A 16,869-nucleotide genomic window follows, 5' to 3' on the forward strand; every position below is an offset into this window, starting at 1 on the left:
AGCGAAGATTCAATAGTCGTGGGAACTTATTGAACCGTAGTAGTTGTTACTGATAACAGTTACTATAAGTCCTTAGGATCAACAAGTTATTATTGTCGTTACTTGGAATTTGTTTAAGTGGTATCAATAATGTATTGATAGACTGAGGTGGAAAGTACTTGCCTGCAATGATATTGGCATTTTTCAATAAAATATTCTTTAAGCTGATTGAAATTAAATTTTTGCTACGAAGAGTGTCATAAAATCAGATTGTGTAAATAGTAGGGTATTCAATCGATTAACCGTTAATCGGTTAACCGATTAATTTTAGACGGTTAACTGTTCGAATAATTTAAAATTGCCGATTTTCAAATAACAAATAAACCGATTAATTTGTGTCGATTAACCGATTAACCGAAATTCCTTTTTTTGCACTTTAAACAATTTTTTTGTATTTATTTTTCCCTTTCAATTCAAATACAAATTTCAAATTAAAATTAGATATTTTTGGAACATCCAATAAACATGTTTAGTGAGTATGTAGAACAACTTACATATTTAATTTACATGTCTTTGAAACTATGTTTGTATTTACATGTATAGACGAAACTTTTTTTGAAATGAGTATTTTATCATAAATAAACGAAACTATTAAATTAATCAAAATCTGAAGCAATCCAAAAATGAACATGTATTCTTTATCATGCTTTTGATTTCTCCAACATATACAATCATCGAGAGAGTGTTTATCCAAGAAAAATTTTATTAAATCTAAAGAAAATGATCGTTTGAATTATATTCTTTATATTCTTATAAAAGATTATTTCAGAAGACCTCACTAAAACCCTAAAAACTCACACATACCTCATTTGTTGCAACAACGTCATAATTCAAAAAAAGTTGTTTCGATAAAAACGTCTTTGAATGTTTAATGGCATTTTACTATTTCTAAATAAATTTTTAACAAATTTTTACTTATCAAATAATTTTGATGTTTACAAAAAAAAAAAATACACTCATACAAAAAATAATTGACTTTTTTGAAAACTGATAATTTTGTATTACTCAATTCAAAAACAAGGATTTTGAGTTATGACGTTGTTGCAGCAAATAGGCGATATGTTTACAAAAATGATCTCAAATACCTTATTTGCCGTTTTTTATGTTTTTGTACACAAAATTCGTTGTTGTATTTTCAATTTAAAATTAAAATAGAAATTATTCGGTTAATCGAATAATTTTAAATTAACCGATTATTAACCGAATAAATCTAAACCTCGATTAATTATTTGCTCGATTAACCGAATAAACCAGAAACCCGATTAATTGAATACCCTAGTAAATAGGCTTTAATAAACTATAATTCTTTAATGACGATGTCGCACAAAACGCACATGTTATTAGTTATTAACAGGGAAATCGAAAATATATTCAAGTAAGAGTTGTATATTCGGCAGTGCCGAACATTGTCATATCTACCTTACTATCCACAGTGGTTTAGAAATTATTTTTTTGGAAATAATTCGGTATCTTGAGAACTTTTAGACATATTGTTACGAAATTTCACATGGTTGGAGCTGAGTTATTTTCGATTTGATTTACGTGTGTTCAGCTTCGTAGCGCTAATAGGGGAAATTGGGTAATCCCTCAAATGTGGTCACCTCGGGTCTCATTTTTTTTAAAAAAAATCGCCAAAATTCCATTTCTGATCCGAATGAGCTGAAATTTTAAATATAAATAGTCCTTGGGAAGATCTACAAAATAGTAGGTAGGTTATCTCTATTAGTTGAGATATTCAGGTTTAAAGATTATTTTTTTTTAATTTTGCTCGATATTTATATGGTTTTTTAGATATGGCGGGCTTACAGAGGGTCGAAATAAACCCTCTGATATATTATATCAGCTATATTGTCGATAAAATTTCTAACAGTTATCTCGTCTCTATAAAAAGTTATACGCATCCAAAGTTGGAACATGTAAAAAGGGCCGTATTTTTTACGTTTTTTCCCCAAAAAAGCCCATATACTTTTTCTTTTGTAAAAAAAATCTATATACAATTTTTATATGATCCGGAAAATGATCCCTTAATGCAAAAGCGTGTAAAGTAAAATTTGGCTCACTTAAGCGGACATAGCAGCCCCTAGACATATCCAAACGTGGCCAATTTTAAAAAAAATTTCAGTTTGTATAAAAAATTCTAAAAAGGCAAATCACCGATCCACGAAAAAGTTTCATATTTATATCTTTATATATAATTCTTCTGTACGTGTGTTAGTAATTAAACTCCTCCTTAACGGCTGGGCCGATTTCGATGAAATTTTTTGTGTATGTTTGAGTGGGTCCATGGATGGTTTAGATTCACAATTGACCGATATAGGTACAATGGGCGTGGTACCTCTCATACGAAGTAAACATTTATTATTGAATATCTGCTATTTTTAGTTATTAGCCTTAAATAAAATTTTAGGCAGGACAACGTCTGGCGAGACAGCTAGTAACACTATATATTTCTTAAATACTTAGGCAAATTATCTGCAAGTTGTTAAGTTTTCCCTAATTCATTTGCCGTGTAAAAATTATAAAGCAGACATTTTATATAGCAATGGATAGAGGATTTTGTCTACTTTTTAAAATTGTATATAACTTTTGCCAATTAAAAAAATCATGGAATATTTTTTTGAAAAATATGACCAAAATTGGTTTTTATTGAATTTTTATAATGACACAAATTTTTCAAATTGAAATTAAATTTTTATTTATAAATATTTTTTAATGAAATTTTACCGTTATATAGATTTTTCTATTGGAAATGTTAAAATAAAACATAAACATTGAAAAATACCCAAAAAAATGTGAATATAATATCCATATCAGGGTCGAGGTTATCGGAACCCTTTACAAAATAATTAAAAACATATTGGGCCATCTAAAATGGGTTATTATTTATTTATTTTTTCCCTAAAATTGATTTTTACATAAAAAATGCCTATTTTTTTTAAATTTTTTTTCATTTAAAATATTAGCTGAAAAGTTAGCTTTTCAAAAAGTATAAATTCCTTGTACATCCTCTTAGAAATTTTTTGCGATAACTTCAAAAGAAAAAAATACTTTTTTCCAAAAAAATTATGAAAAAATAGCATTTTCAATGTTTTTTAAATTCAAATGCATATAACTTTGAACTTAGTCATTATTTTTAAACAATTATTTTTCTATTTCACACATACATGTGTTTTTAGTCTAATAAAGGACAATTGCAGAAAATCGGGAAAGATTTGGATCCCCTGTTATCAAAAAACTGGAGTAGGGTGGGTTAAAATGTTGAAAATTTAATTTTCAAATGCGAATATCTCCTAAGCTATAATAGATAATTGAGAGGTTTGTTTTGAAATCAGAACACAAACGAAAAAATAGGATTGTTTTAAAAATGTAATATACCCGAGGTGTCCTTCTTTGAGGACCCTTGGTCGCGCCCCTGTCCATGAGGTCCAAATTCAAAACTTAAACTCGACTTTGTGAAGTTACATATTTATTTCCCTCTATTTTTATACCCTTCACCTTCATGAGAAGGGTATATATAAGTTTGTCATTCCGTTTGTAATTTCTACATTTTTCATTTCCGACCCTATAAAGTATATATATTCTGGATCCTAATAGATAGCGGAGTCGATTAAGCCATGTCCGTCTGTCTGTCTCTCTTCTCTCTGTCTGTCTATCTGTCTGTTGAAATCAATTTTCTGAAAACCCCAGACATCTTCGGGATCCAAATCTTCAATAATTCTGTCAGATATGCTTTTGAGAAGTTTGCTATTTAAAATCAGCAAAATCGGTCCATAAATAACGGAGATATGAGCAAAAATCCGAGACAACCTCTGAAAATTTTTGGCCAAGAACGAATCAAGTCAAAATTAAGAGTATCCCAGAGGGAGAGTTCTGCATCGATCGAAACAAATAGTAGTCGAGCGTAACACGGTCTGGACTATAAAGCTGGTGTGGCATTACTTCCCAACCATGGTTTCATGTTCGCATGAAACTGGCCAATGCTCGCTTCAAACGAATCAGTTGTGTTCGGTGCAGGTTCTTTCTGATGGTCTCTAGGCTTCAATTAGTATTGTATCCAATTTCCCAGTTTTTGGATGAATCCTGCTGCTCTCAAAAGTTTTGAAATTGCAGATTGAGTAGCTCAAAATGACTTTACAAGCTCTTGTTGAGTTTGCAGCACAAGAATTGCCGACATTATACTCCTCGGCTGGCCTGGGCGATTTTTGTCTTCCGTGTCAAACTCACCACGTCTGAACCGCACAAACCATGTCTCGGATGTTGAAAGTGAAAGAATACATTCAATTACCTTCGGTTCACAATCTTCCAGAGGGTCTTTCATTAAGCGCTTCCTATCTTTAAATTTAAATAAAACAAAGTGTGAGTGAGATATTATCGAAATTTGTTCATTCGTTTGACAGGCCATTTTCGATGTAATTTTGTATGGAATATAACAACGTGCATATGTCAGTGGCGGCTTCGAGGGGTGTAGTTGGTTTCCCAAAAGAGGTTGGTAATCATGGACCTATAGCGCTCGCCGGTGATGGCCTGGCCAACGTCCGTTCTCAAAGTAATATGGACCGATGACGCAGCCAGCCCAAAATCCACACCAAACAGTGACTTTTTCGGGATATATTGGTTGCTCTTGGATCTCATGTGGCTTGGAATCGTTCCAAATTCGACCAATTTGTTTGTTGCCATTCATATAGAAATGTATGTATCTGAAGTTAAAATGGACACAAAACAAACTGAATAAATGACAGCCAATTTGACAGATGTAGCTTCAAGTCCCTCTTGGAAAACTCTTTTGTACATTTCAAATCAGATCGAGAACAAAAGTTTGGCATCTCTTTGAATATTTCATATACACAAGATTTCCCTTGGTTTTTAAAATACAAAACTTAAACTTAATTACACCTCTTCTATAGGCATTTATTAAAATCGCATTATTCTTTTAGAAATTACAGGTCAATTTCCAATTGCAAGGCTTGCAGAGACATGTCTAATAAAAACACAAGCAAACAAATTACATTTTTCACATTGTATTTATTTTTTAGAGGAACAGAATGAAGAATATTTAAATTTAAAATTTTTTTTTATTGTTTAATGCTGACGGTGACACAGCATTCCAATATGAGATCAATGCCGCTCACACCTTTTTAAATAACCTTAATATAAATATGTATGTATGTATAACAAACTATTCTAGAATCTTCTTAATCGTTTTTAAAACCATACTGCAATAAGTCCTCAAAATATTTCTCATAATGTGACAGCAACTGGTACGTTTCCGGGCCATATCTGAATTCCATTTTCTTTGTGCCGCCATAACATTCTGGCAGATATTCAGGCGATATATAACGATGTAGAGACTCATAATTCGTACCATGTAACATTATACGAGCAGCAAATTTCGGATTGAAAAATAATTTAAATGTGGAGAAAATTGGTTCAAAGAATTTCGGTTGATTGACAACGTGGAAGCCCTTGACTCTGAGCGGTATATTATTTTGTATATTGTCTAGAATACGTTTTATCCGATACGGGGTAGATTGTAGAGCCTGACCAAATGATAAATCCTGCAAATCCAGTATATACATGACACCATTTATTTGGGTTTCCACTTCCAGTTGTATGAGTTCGGTGCATATGCCACAGGCGGCATAGACACTATCATATGAGATGACTTTGTGGTTCCAATTTTCTGAAGGAAAATAATTAATTATTAGAGGATTTTTTGTAAATTATTGTTTAATTATTTACTCATTAGTGAGACTATAACACGTCGGCCATGTTGATCGCGCCAGGGTAGCAATGTTACCAAATTGTTATCAAATACCGGTTTTAATGTAATGGGCATTAATAGATTTGTTATTTCGCTATATTTGCGGCGTATAGTGTAATTACGTCTGACCTGAATTTATATATTATTAACAGTAATTTACATTTCAAGTCTTTATTTTTTTTTCAATCTTACCAAATCTCTGGCACTTTCTGGATAAAATTTACAAGCTCTCAAATATAGTATCAGCCACTCCTCATCAGTTTTGGGGATATTTAAATTTGTTTCAGCTGGCAAATAAATTAATTAATTAAATAATTTTATTTCATATTTAATATGTTTTTATTTGTTTAGTTTAAAAACCTTGTAATAAATTTTTCAATTCTTTTATGCCTTTTTGAATATTTTCTGGCGTTTCTCTCAGTTCCTGTAAAGCCTTGTTTTGGGCTGCTTCACTGGGTTTTCCCAAGTCCAATTTTAATATTAAGTCACCACATTTTATTTCAGGACAAATTTTTCGATAATTATCCATTTTATTAACTTTATGAAATTCAATATTTATGTATTTAATTTATATTTTTTAATTTATGTGATCCGTTCAATTAGATTCAATAAACTAATAGGTTTATTAGCTGTTTAGTCATTTTTATTTAGATCAAATGTTTATAGTTGAATCATAGAAATTATATAAATTACTTCGCAATTGACAAACGAATCCTCATGATTTTTTTCTAATACCAAAGTCTAAAGAACTTAGCTTAGTGTGAAAATGTGCGAAGTCCACTTTATAAGAAAATTGAACGCTAAAATAAGTAAAAAAACACTGTTTATTTCGTTTTTTCTTCGTTGTTATACTGTTGTATGCAAAAGTTCTAAGAGCAATTTGTGTTATGAAAATCTGCTAAGTCCACTTTATATTATCAAAATTCCAATATTATTATCTCCGAATCATTACTTGACATGAAACATGCATCCATTACCCCTGTCTATACTTAACAAATATTTATCACAACAATATATGACATTTGTTGCCAAGACAAAGTTGTCTAAGCAAAAGCACTAACAATTTTATCATAACGAAGCAATAATACTAATAAATGGACACTATACCTGATAATTTTTTATCTTGACATCCATTTTGACGTTTATCATGATAAAAACCAGATAACCCGAAGCGTAAGAGATAATATGTGAAGGCCGGCCAAAGTCAAATATCCATGGCGCTAAGGTAATTCTATGTATTAGCTGGGAGCAAAAGGGTTCTATCTATTGTGAGCTGCTGAAATCTGACAAGACCGAACGCAACTGATTCGGTGGACATGAAACCGTAATATTCCATCATGACAACGCTCGGCCACATGTTGCAATATCTGTTAAAAAACTACTATTTAGAATGAAGTGGTTTTGAAGTTTTGCCTTTATTTTAATGTCTTTAAGGAAAATATCTAAGATTTCTTTTGAGAAAAAACTAATTTGAAAAATTTTGAAAAAATAGTCAAACAAGTTTTTGAAAAAATTTCAAATTTTTTTTATTTTTTTTTTTCGAAACTAAAATATTTGGGACACATTTTGTTAAGAACAATAGGTAATAAGAAACATAGATAAGAAAAAACACCTGCTTGGCCAAAATGGCAAATTTCTCAACCGATCTTGTTGAAAAATTGTGTCTGAGTTACTATCCAATAGAACTAACCTTGGTGCAAATTTCATCCCGATCGGAAGACATCGATTTCAAAAGTTGTTCACTTATCATGAAATGCCCCATATAGAAAATAGACTAGCTTGACCCGGTGCGCTTCGCTACCCCTGTCGTAGTAAAAATGGGAAAGGATTTCATAAAAAACTAAATGAATCTAATTAATACCGAAATTTCTTGAGTAGTGAAAAGGAGGCAATGTTGTTCGCTCTTCAAGTTTCTCCAAAATATTTCTGTTATTAAGAAAAACTTAAAATTGCCGAGTTTTAACAGGAATTTTTTAATTTTTTTCTTTACAAAACATCTCCTGAAAATTTCGAATCGAATAAAAAACATGTAAGAGCCTTCACCAAATTATACTTAAAAATAATTTTTTTTTAGGTAAATTGTTTCTTAAATTTTTTTTAATTTATAAAATAAAAAGTTGGAAAAAGAAGTTATGACAAAAAAAATTTTTGGTGAAAAAAAAATTCGGGTTAAAATATATTATTCTCGATTTTGACCATCGTTTGTATACATCGTTTTAATGGACTTTGAAATATCTATCATTAGATATCCATATTGTCTATATTAATGACTTAGTAATCCTGATATAGATCAAAAATAGGTCCGAGGTTTTTCCTTACATCTCAGCCATTCGTGGGCCGATTTTGTCCGGAAGAATTCCCGATATATTGATGTATGAATCATGTATGTAAGTTATATGGGTGCTACGGAAAGTTGATTTCAACATACATGGCGATATCGACTTCGCTATCTATAACGATCCAGAATATATATACTTTGTGGGTAATTTTTATATATATAGATCATATTAAATATGAAATAAAATTGGCAGATTTCTAAAATATTTAAAACCTAGGATTTTAAAGCGTTTTTTTATCTCTCCTATAAAATTTGTGAAAAGGGACTTAGCATGTTTGAATACTAAGCTAATGATGTGACTAATGAACGGCCTTTTAGACGATCACATTTTACTACTTAATATTGGAACAGCAATTTCTCAGGAAAAACTTAGAAATTAGTTAGAAGTAGTATGGAAAGTACTTGCTTGCAACGAAATGAGTTCCCTTAATTTTTGAAACGTTTTCAATAAAATATTCTTTAAACTAATTGGATTTATTTTGTGTGGCGTAAAGTGTGTTGTGAAATCTGATTGTGTAAATGGGCTTTAATAAGCTGTAATCCCTTAAGGTCGAGGTCGGACAAAACACATGTATTATTAGTTATTAACAGGGAAATCGAAAATATTTCATCAACTATACTTAAAAACAAAATTTTATGAAAAAAAAATCGTGAACAAAATATTAAATGAAAAACAAGTAAGAGAGCTATATTCGGCTGTGCCGAATCTTATATACCCTTCACCAAATTATACTTTAAAATATTTTTTTTTAAATATTTTTAGGTAAACAAAATTTATTTTTTTTTTTAAATTGTTTTTTATTTTTTTTTAAAAAAAGTTTTTCCAAATTTTTTTAAAATTTTTTTTTTAGTTTTTAAATTTTTTTTTTTTTTTGGAAAAAAAATGTATGACAAAAAAATTTTTTGATGAAAAAAAATTCGGGTTAAAAAATATTTTTCCCGATTTTGACCCATTGTAGGTCCAACTTACTATAGCCTTATCTACATCGTTGCAATGGACTTTGAAATATCTATCATTAGATATCCATATTGTCTATATTAATGACTTAGTATTCCAGATATAGATAAAAAATAGGACAAAAATCTAGGTTGTCCCGGTTTTTTGCTCATATCTCCGTTATTTATGGACCGATTTTGCTGATTTTAAATAGCAAATTTCTCGAAAGCATGTCTGACAGAATTATTGAAGATTTGGATCCCGAAGATATTTCAGAAAATTGATTTCAACAGACAGACAGACGGACATGGCTTAATCGACTCCGCAATCTATAAGGATCCAGAATATATATACTTCATAGGTTCGTAAAATTATATTGTGGAAATTACAAACGGAATGACAAACTTATATATACCCTTCTCACGAAAGTGAAGGTGTAACAAGTAAGAGTGCCTAATTCGTGCCGAATCTTATATACCCTTCGCCAAATAGAGAAAAAATACTAAAATTTTGGCAAAAAAATAATTTTGGTGAAAAATTTAGGTAGACGCGGTTTATTGCTGATATCTCAGCTATTTGTGGGCCGATTTTTCTAGATTTTAATTTACAATCTAAGTTGCACTATATCGAATATATTGAAATATCAATGATGTATGTAAGCTATAGGGTGGCTTCGGAAAGTTAATATCAATATATAGCCGGACATGACTATATTTATCCCACTATCTACAAACGGAATGATAAATTTATAGAATGAGGGTATACATACATTCTATAAGTTTGTCACTCAAGGTGAAGCTTATAAAAAGATGCAATTGCATATTACCGGTTTCCCTGGTTATTAACATAATATTTTTAGAATTATTAGAATAAAAATTATTTTGTTTTTGTAGCCCCATGACAAAAACTTTTGTTATTGTTCTTCAAGTATTGTTTCCCAGATCGAGCGCTTTTAAAAAATTCTATTTTTTTTGGGAACAAAGTTATACTTTGGTAGACTTCCAAATAAATGTAGCATTATTCAGACTGAAATATCAGCCATTAAAGCGCAGTTATAACAAGATATCAGATTGGTCCACGAAATCCGGGCATGGCTAGACATTCAACAGTCGTACTCAAGTGGGTACGGGGACATGGAGATACTACGGGCAACTGAGTTGCTGATGATTTGGCGAAAAAAGGAGGCATGTCTCCGTCAGGTAGCATAGATTTCATATATGGGTTTCCGTTATCCAAATGCAACATTAGTAACTTCTATTATGAGCTTGCTGAGGCTTGCTCTGCACTATAACCAGAACGATATGGCCCCGACTGCACCGTGGACAAACAACATATCTTCTTGGCTGTAGTGGCGGTTATTACCGGACACTGCACTTTTGGCAACCACCCGAGGAGACTTGACTTGCCCTAAAACGACTTCTGCAGAAGTTGTCAAAACGAGGAAGAGCATGAAACCATTTTTCATCTTCCTTGTCAGTGTCCGGCATTAGGAGTTCTACGCTTAAGGTTTCTGGAACATCGTTCCCTAAATAGTCTTTCTGAGCTCTCGAATATGAGGCAAGAGAGCATTAATGCCTTTATAAAGAATAGTAATTGGTTAAAAAGACCAGACATGGGGATCTCCTTAGAGTGACCTAATTAACCGCCGACTCATTGGTATGCAATTAAAAATCTCCTCTCCTCTCTCTTTCTTCGGATATCTTTCTCTTAACTTTTCAATATTTTAAGCACATCTGACTATCCCCTTCTCTCTTTTGATTTCTATTTGCCCCTATTTATCTGTATTTCTACTTTCAGGTAACACAAAGGGACCTATTGCCTGGACCCACTTCAGCTGCGCTTCTTTCTGGAAACCTAACCTATACTTTTTTTTAAAAAAATTTGGTTGGCGGAGTTGAAAACTCTCAAATTGCCGGGTTATCCCACGTTGATTTTAGTTCCCAGTCGACCTATATCTTCATGTAGGAAGCTGGAACTTTAAATCATTTATTAAAAAGTTAGGTTATGAAAACCATGTGGACTGCATGTGGACTGTAACGCGGTACAGTTAGACGACGCCTAACATTATCTAATGCGAGAGTGAGCCGCAAAACTCTCGAAGGCAGCGAAAAAGGGATGGCCTGATTGCCCTTAAGCAATAATGACAATGATGCGCGAGCTCTTTCTCCACCCAGAGCTGAATTACGACTGTAACATATACTTTGATAACAAATATTCAGTTTTTATACCCTTCACCTTGGTGAGAAAGGTACATATATATAAGTATGTCATTCCGTTTGTAATTTCCACAATATAATTTTCCAACCCTATAAAGTATATATATTCTGGATCCTTATAGATAGCGGAGTCGATTAAGCCATGCCCGTCTGTCTGTCTGTTGAAATCAATTTTCTGAAGACCCCAGATATCTTCGGGATTCAAATCTTCAATAATTCTTCAATAGACATGCTTTCGAGAAATTTGCTATTTAAAATCAGCCAAATCGGTCCACAAATGGCTGTGATATGAGGAAAAAATCAGGACAACCACGATATTTTACTTATTTTTGACCTACATATAACTGGATTACTAAGTCATTAATATTGTTACGAAATTGTACTTGAATTCAAATATAACGATTTTAACGGCTGATTTAAAGTTGCATAATGCTATTTGAAAGCAGTGCCCCTCAAACTGTAACATATATGTGGGCATTATTAACATTAAATAAAAGCTTTGAGTTGATCATTGATCGTAAGTATGGCTACGCTGAATGTTTGCTAGCTTTGACAGTTAAAGAACATTGTAGAAAAATCACCAGAGATGGCGTATGCTCTAGGCTTTGAAAATACGAGCTTTTACAGTTAAAGAACAATCTAGAGTGCAGATGGCAGTGTTATAAATAGTGGCAGAGGTTGCAGTCGTTAAGGAGTTTATCAGAGACGCTTTTCGAATAAACATAAACTGAGTGCCTTAAAGTGGGCTGTATTTTTCAAGTGAATTCGTTTACATTATAAAGTGTGTCTGTATTTCTGCGGATTTTTAAACGTGTATAAAAAACATTGAGTGACTATTTAATTCTGTTGTTGTACATTTTAAATAAATAAAGAGTTGTAACAATTTTCAAACTACCAAACGGCTTTTATTTGCAATCAAAAGTATCCGGTTTATTTAAAGCAAATAAACCAACGTTTTGAAAAGGTTAAAACGTAACAATATAGACAATATGGATATCTAATGATAGATAATTCAAAGACCTTTGCAACGACGTATATAAGACCATTGTAAGTTGGACCTACAATGGGTCAAAATCAGAAAAAATATTTTTTAACCCGATTTTTTTTTTCACCAAAAAAAATTTAAAAATTAAAAAAAAAAATTTTAAATAACAATTGGAAAAAATTTTTTTTCCAAGAAATGAAAAAAAAAACTTTGCAAAATAAAAATAAATTTTGTTTACCTAACAATATTTAAAATTTGTATTTTGTGAAAGGTATATAAGATTCGGCACAACCGAATATAGCTCTCATACTTGTTGATATAAACATTGATTTTTGATGTGAGTGAGCTCCGGTTTCGCCACCAATCTCGCTGCTAAATACAACACCAAGGTGTGTGGAAAGATCACCAAGGTAAAACGAGCTTAGCAATAGCAACCATTAGTCATTTGATTTTCCATTTCAGATATTTGTTTTAAACACATTCTACGACAATGGTGTGATCGTCTTAATCATGTTGCTAAAACTGTCATTAGACCAGCTAATTGTAGTACATACAAGAAAACATGATATTTAATACTCAAATTAATATTCAAATTAAGGTATTTTGTAAAATATTACCCATGTAAACAAAACAAAGAAAATTATTTAATAGGTTTTAGTTTAAGGGTTGCAATGCAATGGAAAAATAGTTAATTGTCAGGGGAGTAAGATTGTTTTTGAGGGATTCGACTGAGGAATATTTAATCGAGTATAGAGACATGATCTACAGGCGGTTCTATGCACCGATGTGGTTCTAGTTCACTTGGTCAAGGGCTGGCAACTCAGCAACCACTGCTGCTATGACAACGACACGATCTGTGATCACGAATATCAAATTTTTCTATGAAAAACACAAAAATTCTTATCTCATCAACAAATTTATTAAAAAGCTTTAAAAGCAGATCTTAAATCACCAATAACCTTGTTAGAAAAATATTTAATCGATCATGATCTTTCATAAGATCTTAAAAATCTAATTATTTCTAAATAAAACTCTTTTTACCATTTCCATTTAAATTTGTTTTCATATTTTAAATCTTTATTTCAAATTTAAATGTTTATCCTTGTTGGCTATATGATATCAATACAATTGTTATTTTATGTATTTTATTATTTGTTTTACATTTTCAATTTTCTCTAGTTGTTTTTGTTTTATAAATTCTTTGATATTTAACTAAGAATATTTAAAGGGGGTTTTGTATATTTTATAATTTATTTATTTATATTATTTTATATATATTTTTTTCTTCTTTAGTATTGTCCATAGGTATAAAATGTTAATTGTTAAGTTTTTCTTCTTTTCCTTGTTAGTTAATTTTAAACTAAACTAAGATTATGTCATTTTTATTGTATATATGAGAATTAAACAAAAAAATTAAAGAAAAACTTAAAATCGTTAAGGAATCTTTGTTTTATAAATTTTATAAACTAATACATAATGATATGCTACAATTTACTACTGGGTTGGTTTCTTTTTTTTTTATTATATTACAATTCAATTTGTGTGTTTGTCTTTGTTTTATTAATTAAATATTGCTTCTACTAATAATAAGTATTTTTAATTAATTATGTAATAAAAACTATCTTGTTTTTTTGTTAATGAAATAAATTCAATACTTTGTTATTTTTTATTTTATGTTTTTTTTTAACAAAATAAGGCAAATGTGTGTGTGGTTAGAAGAGTGTTCTTTTAAACAAATTTAAATTAATAATTAATTAAACATAAATTAAGTACATTTTTCAGTTTTAATTTTCTTTAGGAAATTTATATTATATTTACAGGTCTTTTTATAATTTAAATAAAGACTTATTTGGGTTTGATTTTTTCATACATAAACTTTTGTATTTGTTTCTTGTCGGGCTGCACAAGTCTTCGCTTATTAAATTCAAATTGTGCCAAAGCAAAATTATACAATTCAGTTTCCATTTGCCATACTTTTGATTTCATTATGGTGGCCACTGTCTCTTCGCTGGGCAGAATTTTAAAAGTAGTGTGTCTCAAATGGGACTTGTTTGAATGGCGATAGTATTCGGTAAAACCCTGGAACATGCTAAAACATAAATAAATTTTTATTAAAAAAAAAACAATATAACCTTAAAATTGTCTACTTTACCGTGGCAAGGATTTCTCCAATAAATCCACAAAATCTTCCATTTGTTCTGTTACGCCCACCAGAAAATATTCATTGACCAAATTCTGTTTGGCTTTCTCCAAAGCCCATTGACTGCCGGGCTCCCAACATTCGGCTGCATGACCACAGAAGAAGGGTATTTGTAGCCACATATTTTTGGGATCACAGTCTGGTTGCTCTAATTCCACACATTCATCGAATGTCTTTAAATCACAAAAGAATAATAAATAAAATTTTAATAATATTTAATTAAATTTTTTTAATACAATAACTTACAATTTTATTACCCGCCTTTTTGCGTACTAAGTTTGGACGATAGTTATCACCATAACGTAAAAAATAATAGTAGGAAACAAGTCTATCCAATGGCTTACGGACTATATTAATATAAATTGGTTTATGGGCTATTTGGAATCTGTAAATTAATAAAAAATATATAAAAAATTTTAAATTTTTAATAAAAAATTTTAAATTTTTAATAAAAAATTTAAAATTTTTAAAAAAATATTAAAAATTAATAGAATATTTTAAATTTTTAATAAAAATTTTTATATTTTTAATAAAAAAATTTTAATTTTTAATAAAAAATTTTAAATTTTTAATAAAATATTTTAAATTTTTAATAAAATATTTTAAATTTTTAATAAAATATTTTAAATTTTTAATAAAATATTTTAAATTTTTAATAAAATATTTTAAATTTTTAATAAAATATTTTAAATTTTTAATAATATATTTTAAATTTTTAATAATAAAATAAAAAAATAAAATATTTTAATTTTTTAGAGAAAATTTTAAATTTTTAATAAAAAATTTTATATTTTTAATAAAAAATTTTTAATTTTTAATAAAAAATTTTTAATAAAAAATTTTAAATTTTTAATAAAAAATTTTAAATTTTTAAAAAAAAATTTAAATTTTTAATAAAATATTTTAAATTTTTAATAAAAAATTTTAATTGTCATGCAGTTTTTAACGGAAACATTTTTTTATTTTAAATTTTTTAACTAATAATTCTTATATCGTAAACTTTTTAACGAAAAATTGTAATAAAGTATTTTTTTTTTTAAAACTGGGAAAAATCTTTGATGAAAAATCGACAAAAAAATTGTTCAATACAAACTTTAAAACTATGAAAATTTATCTATTAAAAATATCAAAAATGCTCAACTTCGAGAGAGCTCTCTAATCTAGATTATAAACGATCAATTATTTTGATTTTTAAGACGATCAAAAGTCTTCTATAAATAACTAGAGAAACACTGAAAAATTGCCAATAAATAACTTTAAAACTATCAAAAGTGATCTCTATGAAACATATTCTTTAAACAATTTAAAAATTCTCTATAGAAATCTTTAAAGAAAACTTTAAATCATTCAGAAATTTTTTTATAAAACTGTGATTTTAAAAATTGTGAAAATTATTAAATCACTTACTTTGAAAAATCCAAATATGCCAAATGACCATGATAGAGGGCCGGTTTCATTTCATGCCACTTGGTGACATTACGTACAAAAGAGATCTGCAAATTAAACACAGGTATTTCCAATATAAAAATCATCCCTATATAAAACATCATTAGCATACCTGATTAGGCAATGATAAAACATGATTATTGGCCGTAATATTGATATGCAAAACATGAAAACGATTCTTCTTACACAAGTCATAGGCAATATTTACAAAACTTGTTGAGCCCGTCTTGGGCACACGATTATACAGCACCACCAGTTGGTCCTCATAATCGAAATTATCCAAAGGTGATACAAGATCCGAAGCAGCGCCCACAGCCACCGGAGATGGAGCATTCAATTTCGTTAAAGGTTTAACGGCTAAAATAAATAATAATACGATATAATACATGTATCATTAAGTTTAATAGTTAGTTACTTACCATCTAGTTTGACTTCGGAACCTATAAACCAATAGCCTATGCACACCATCAGACATAAAACACCCATCAGAAAGATCCAGTGCTTCTTGGTCAACAACATTTTACGACCGCTTTTGTTGTGCATTGAGTCATCTATGGCTAAACACTCAAGAATTTCGTTGGAATTTCTAAGTTTTTTTGTGTTTTAGTTTCTTTTCTTTTTTTGGTGGAATTTCTACAACAATTTCATAAACTTGGCTTGGTTTTTATGTTTTAGTTTACACATGTTTTTTTAATTAAACAATGGCTAGACAATTTCCTTGTTTACATGTATTTGTTGGTTTAATTTTTTGGTAATAATTTTATTGAAATATGTTGGAATTTCTGGTTAAAATAACAAAAAGACGTGAGAAAAATACACAATTTTTTTTTCTAAGGGGAATATTTTTCTATGAATTGAAATGTCAAATAAGAAATTTTGTTGTAAAAACAAAAAAACAACAATACAGCGGTTAATATGGTGTCATTAATAAACAAAACAAGACAGCG

At 29.6% G+C, this 16,869-nt stretch overlaps 2 protein-coding genes across 2 annotated transcripts; both read right to left on the reverse strand.

Annotated features, from left to right (window-relative positions):
- Positions 1–5,169: 5,169 nt before the first annotated feature.
- On the reverse strand, positions 5,170–6,387 carry LOC135952584 (alpha-tocopherol transfer protein-like). The gene is made up of 4 exons (XM_065502596.1): positions 6,161–6,387; positions 5,993–6,087; positions 5,779–5,929; positions 5,170–5,719 (listed from the first exon to the last, which is right to left on the reverse strand). The coding sequence occupies exons 1-4, from the start codon at positions 6,327–6,329 to the stop codon at positions 5,232–5,234; spliced, it is 903 nt and encodes a 300-aa protein (XP_065358668.1). The 5' UTR covers positions 6,330–6,387; the 3' UTR covers positions 5,170–5,231.
- A 7,121-nt stretch (positions 6,388–13,508) lies between these two features.
- Positions 13,509–16,759, reverse strand: Hs2st (Heparan sulfate 2-O-sulfotransferase). The gene is made up of 6 exons (XM_065500484.1): positions 16,342–16,759; positions 16,035–16,279; positions 15,884–15,969; positions 14,723–14,861; positions 14,429–14,649; positions 13,509–14,365 (listed from the first exon to the last, which is right to left on the reverse strand). The coding sequence occupies exons 1-6, from the start codon at positions 16,463–16,465 to the stop codon at positions 14,122–14,124; spliced, it is 1,059 nt and encodes a 352-aa protein (XP_065356556.1). The 5' UTR covers positions 16,466–16,759; the 3' UTR covers positions 13,509–14,121.
- Positions 16,760–16,869: the final 110 nt, after the last annotated feature.

Source organism: Calliphora vicina, chromosome 2 (genome assembly GCF_958450345.1).
Source record: "Calliphora vicina chromosome 2, idCalVici1.1, whole genome shotgun sequence".
In the NCBI taxonomy this organism is placed as follows: Eukaryota; Metazoa; Arthropoda; class Insecta; order Diptera; family Calliphoridae; genus Calliphora; species Calliphora vicina.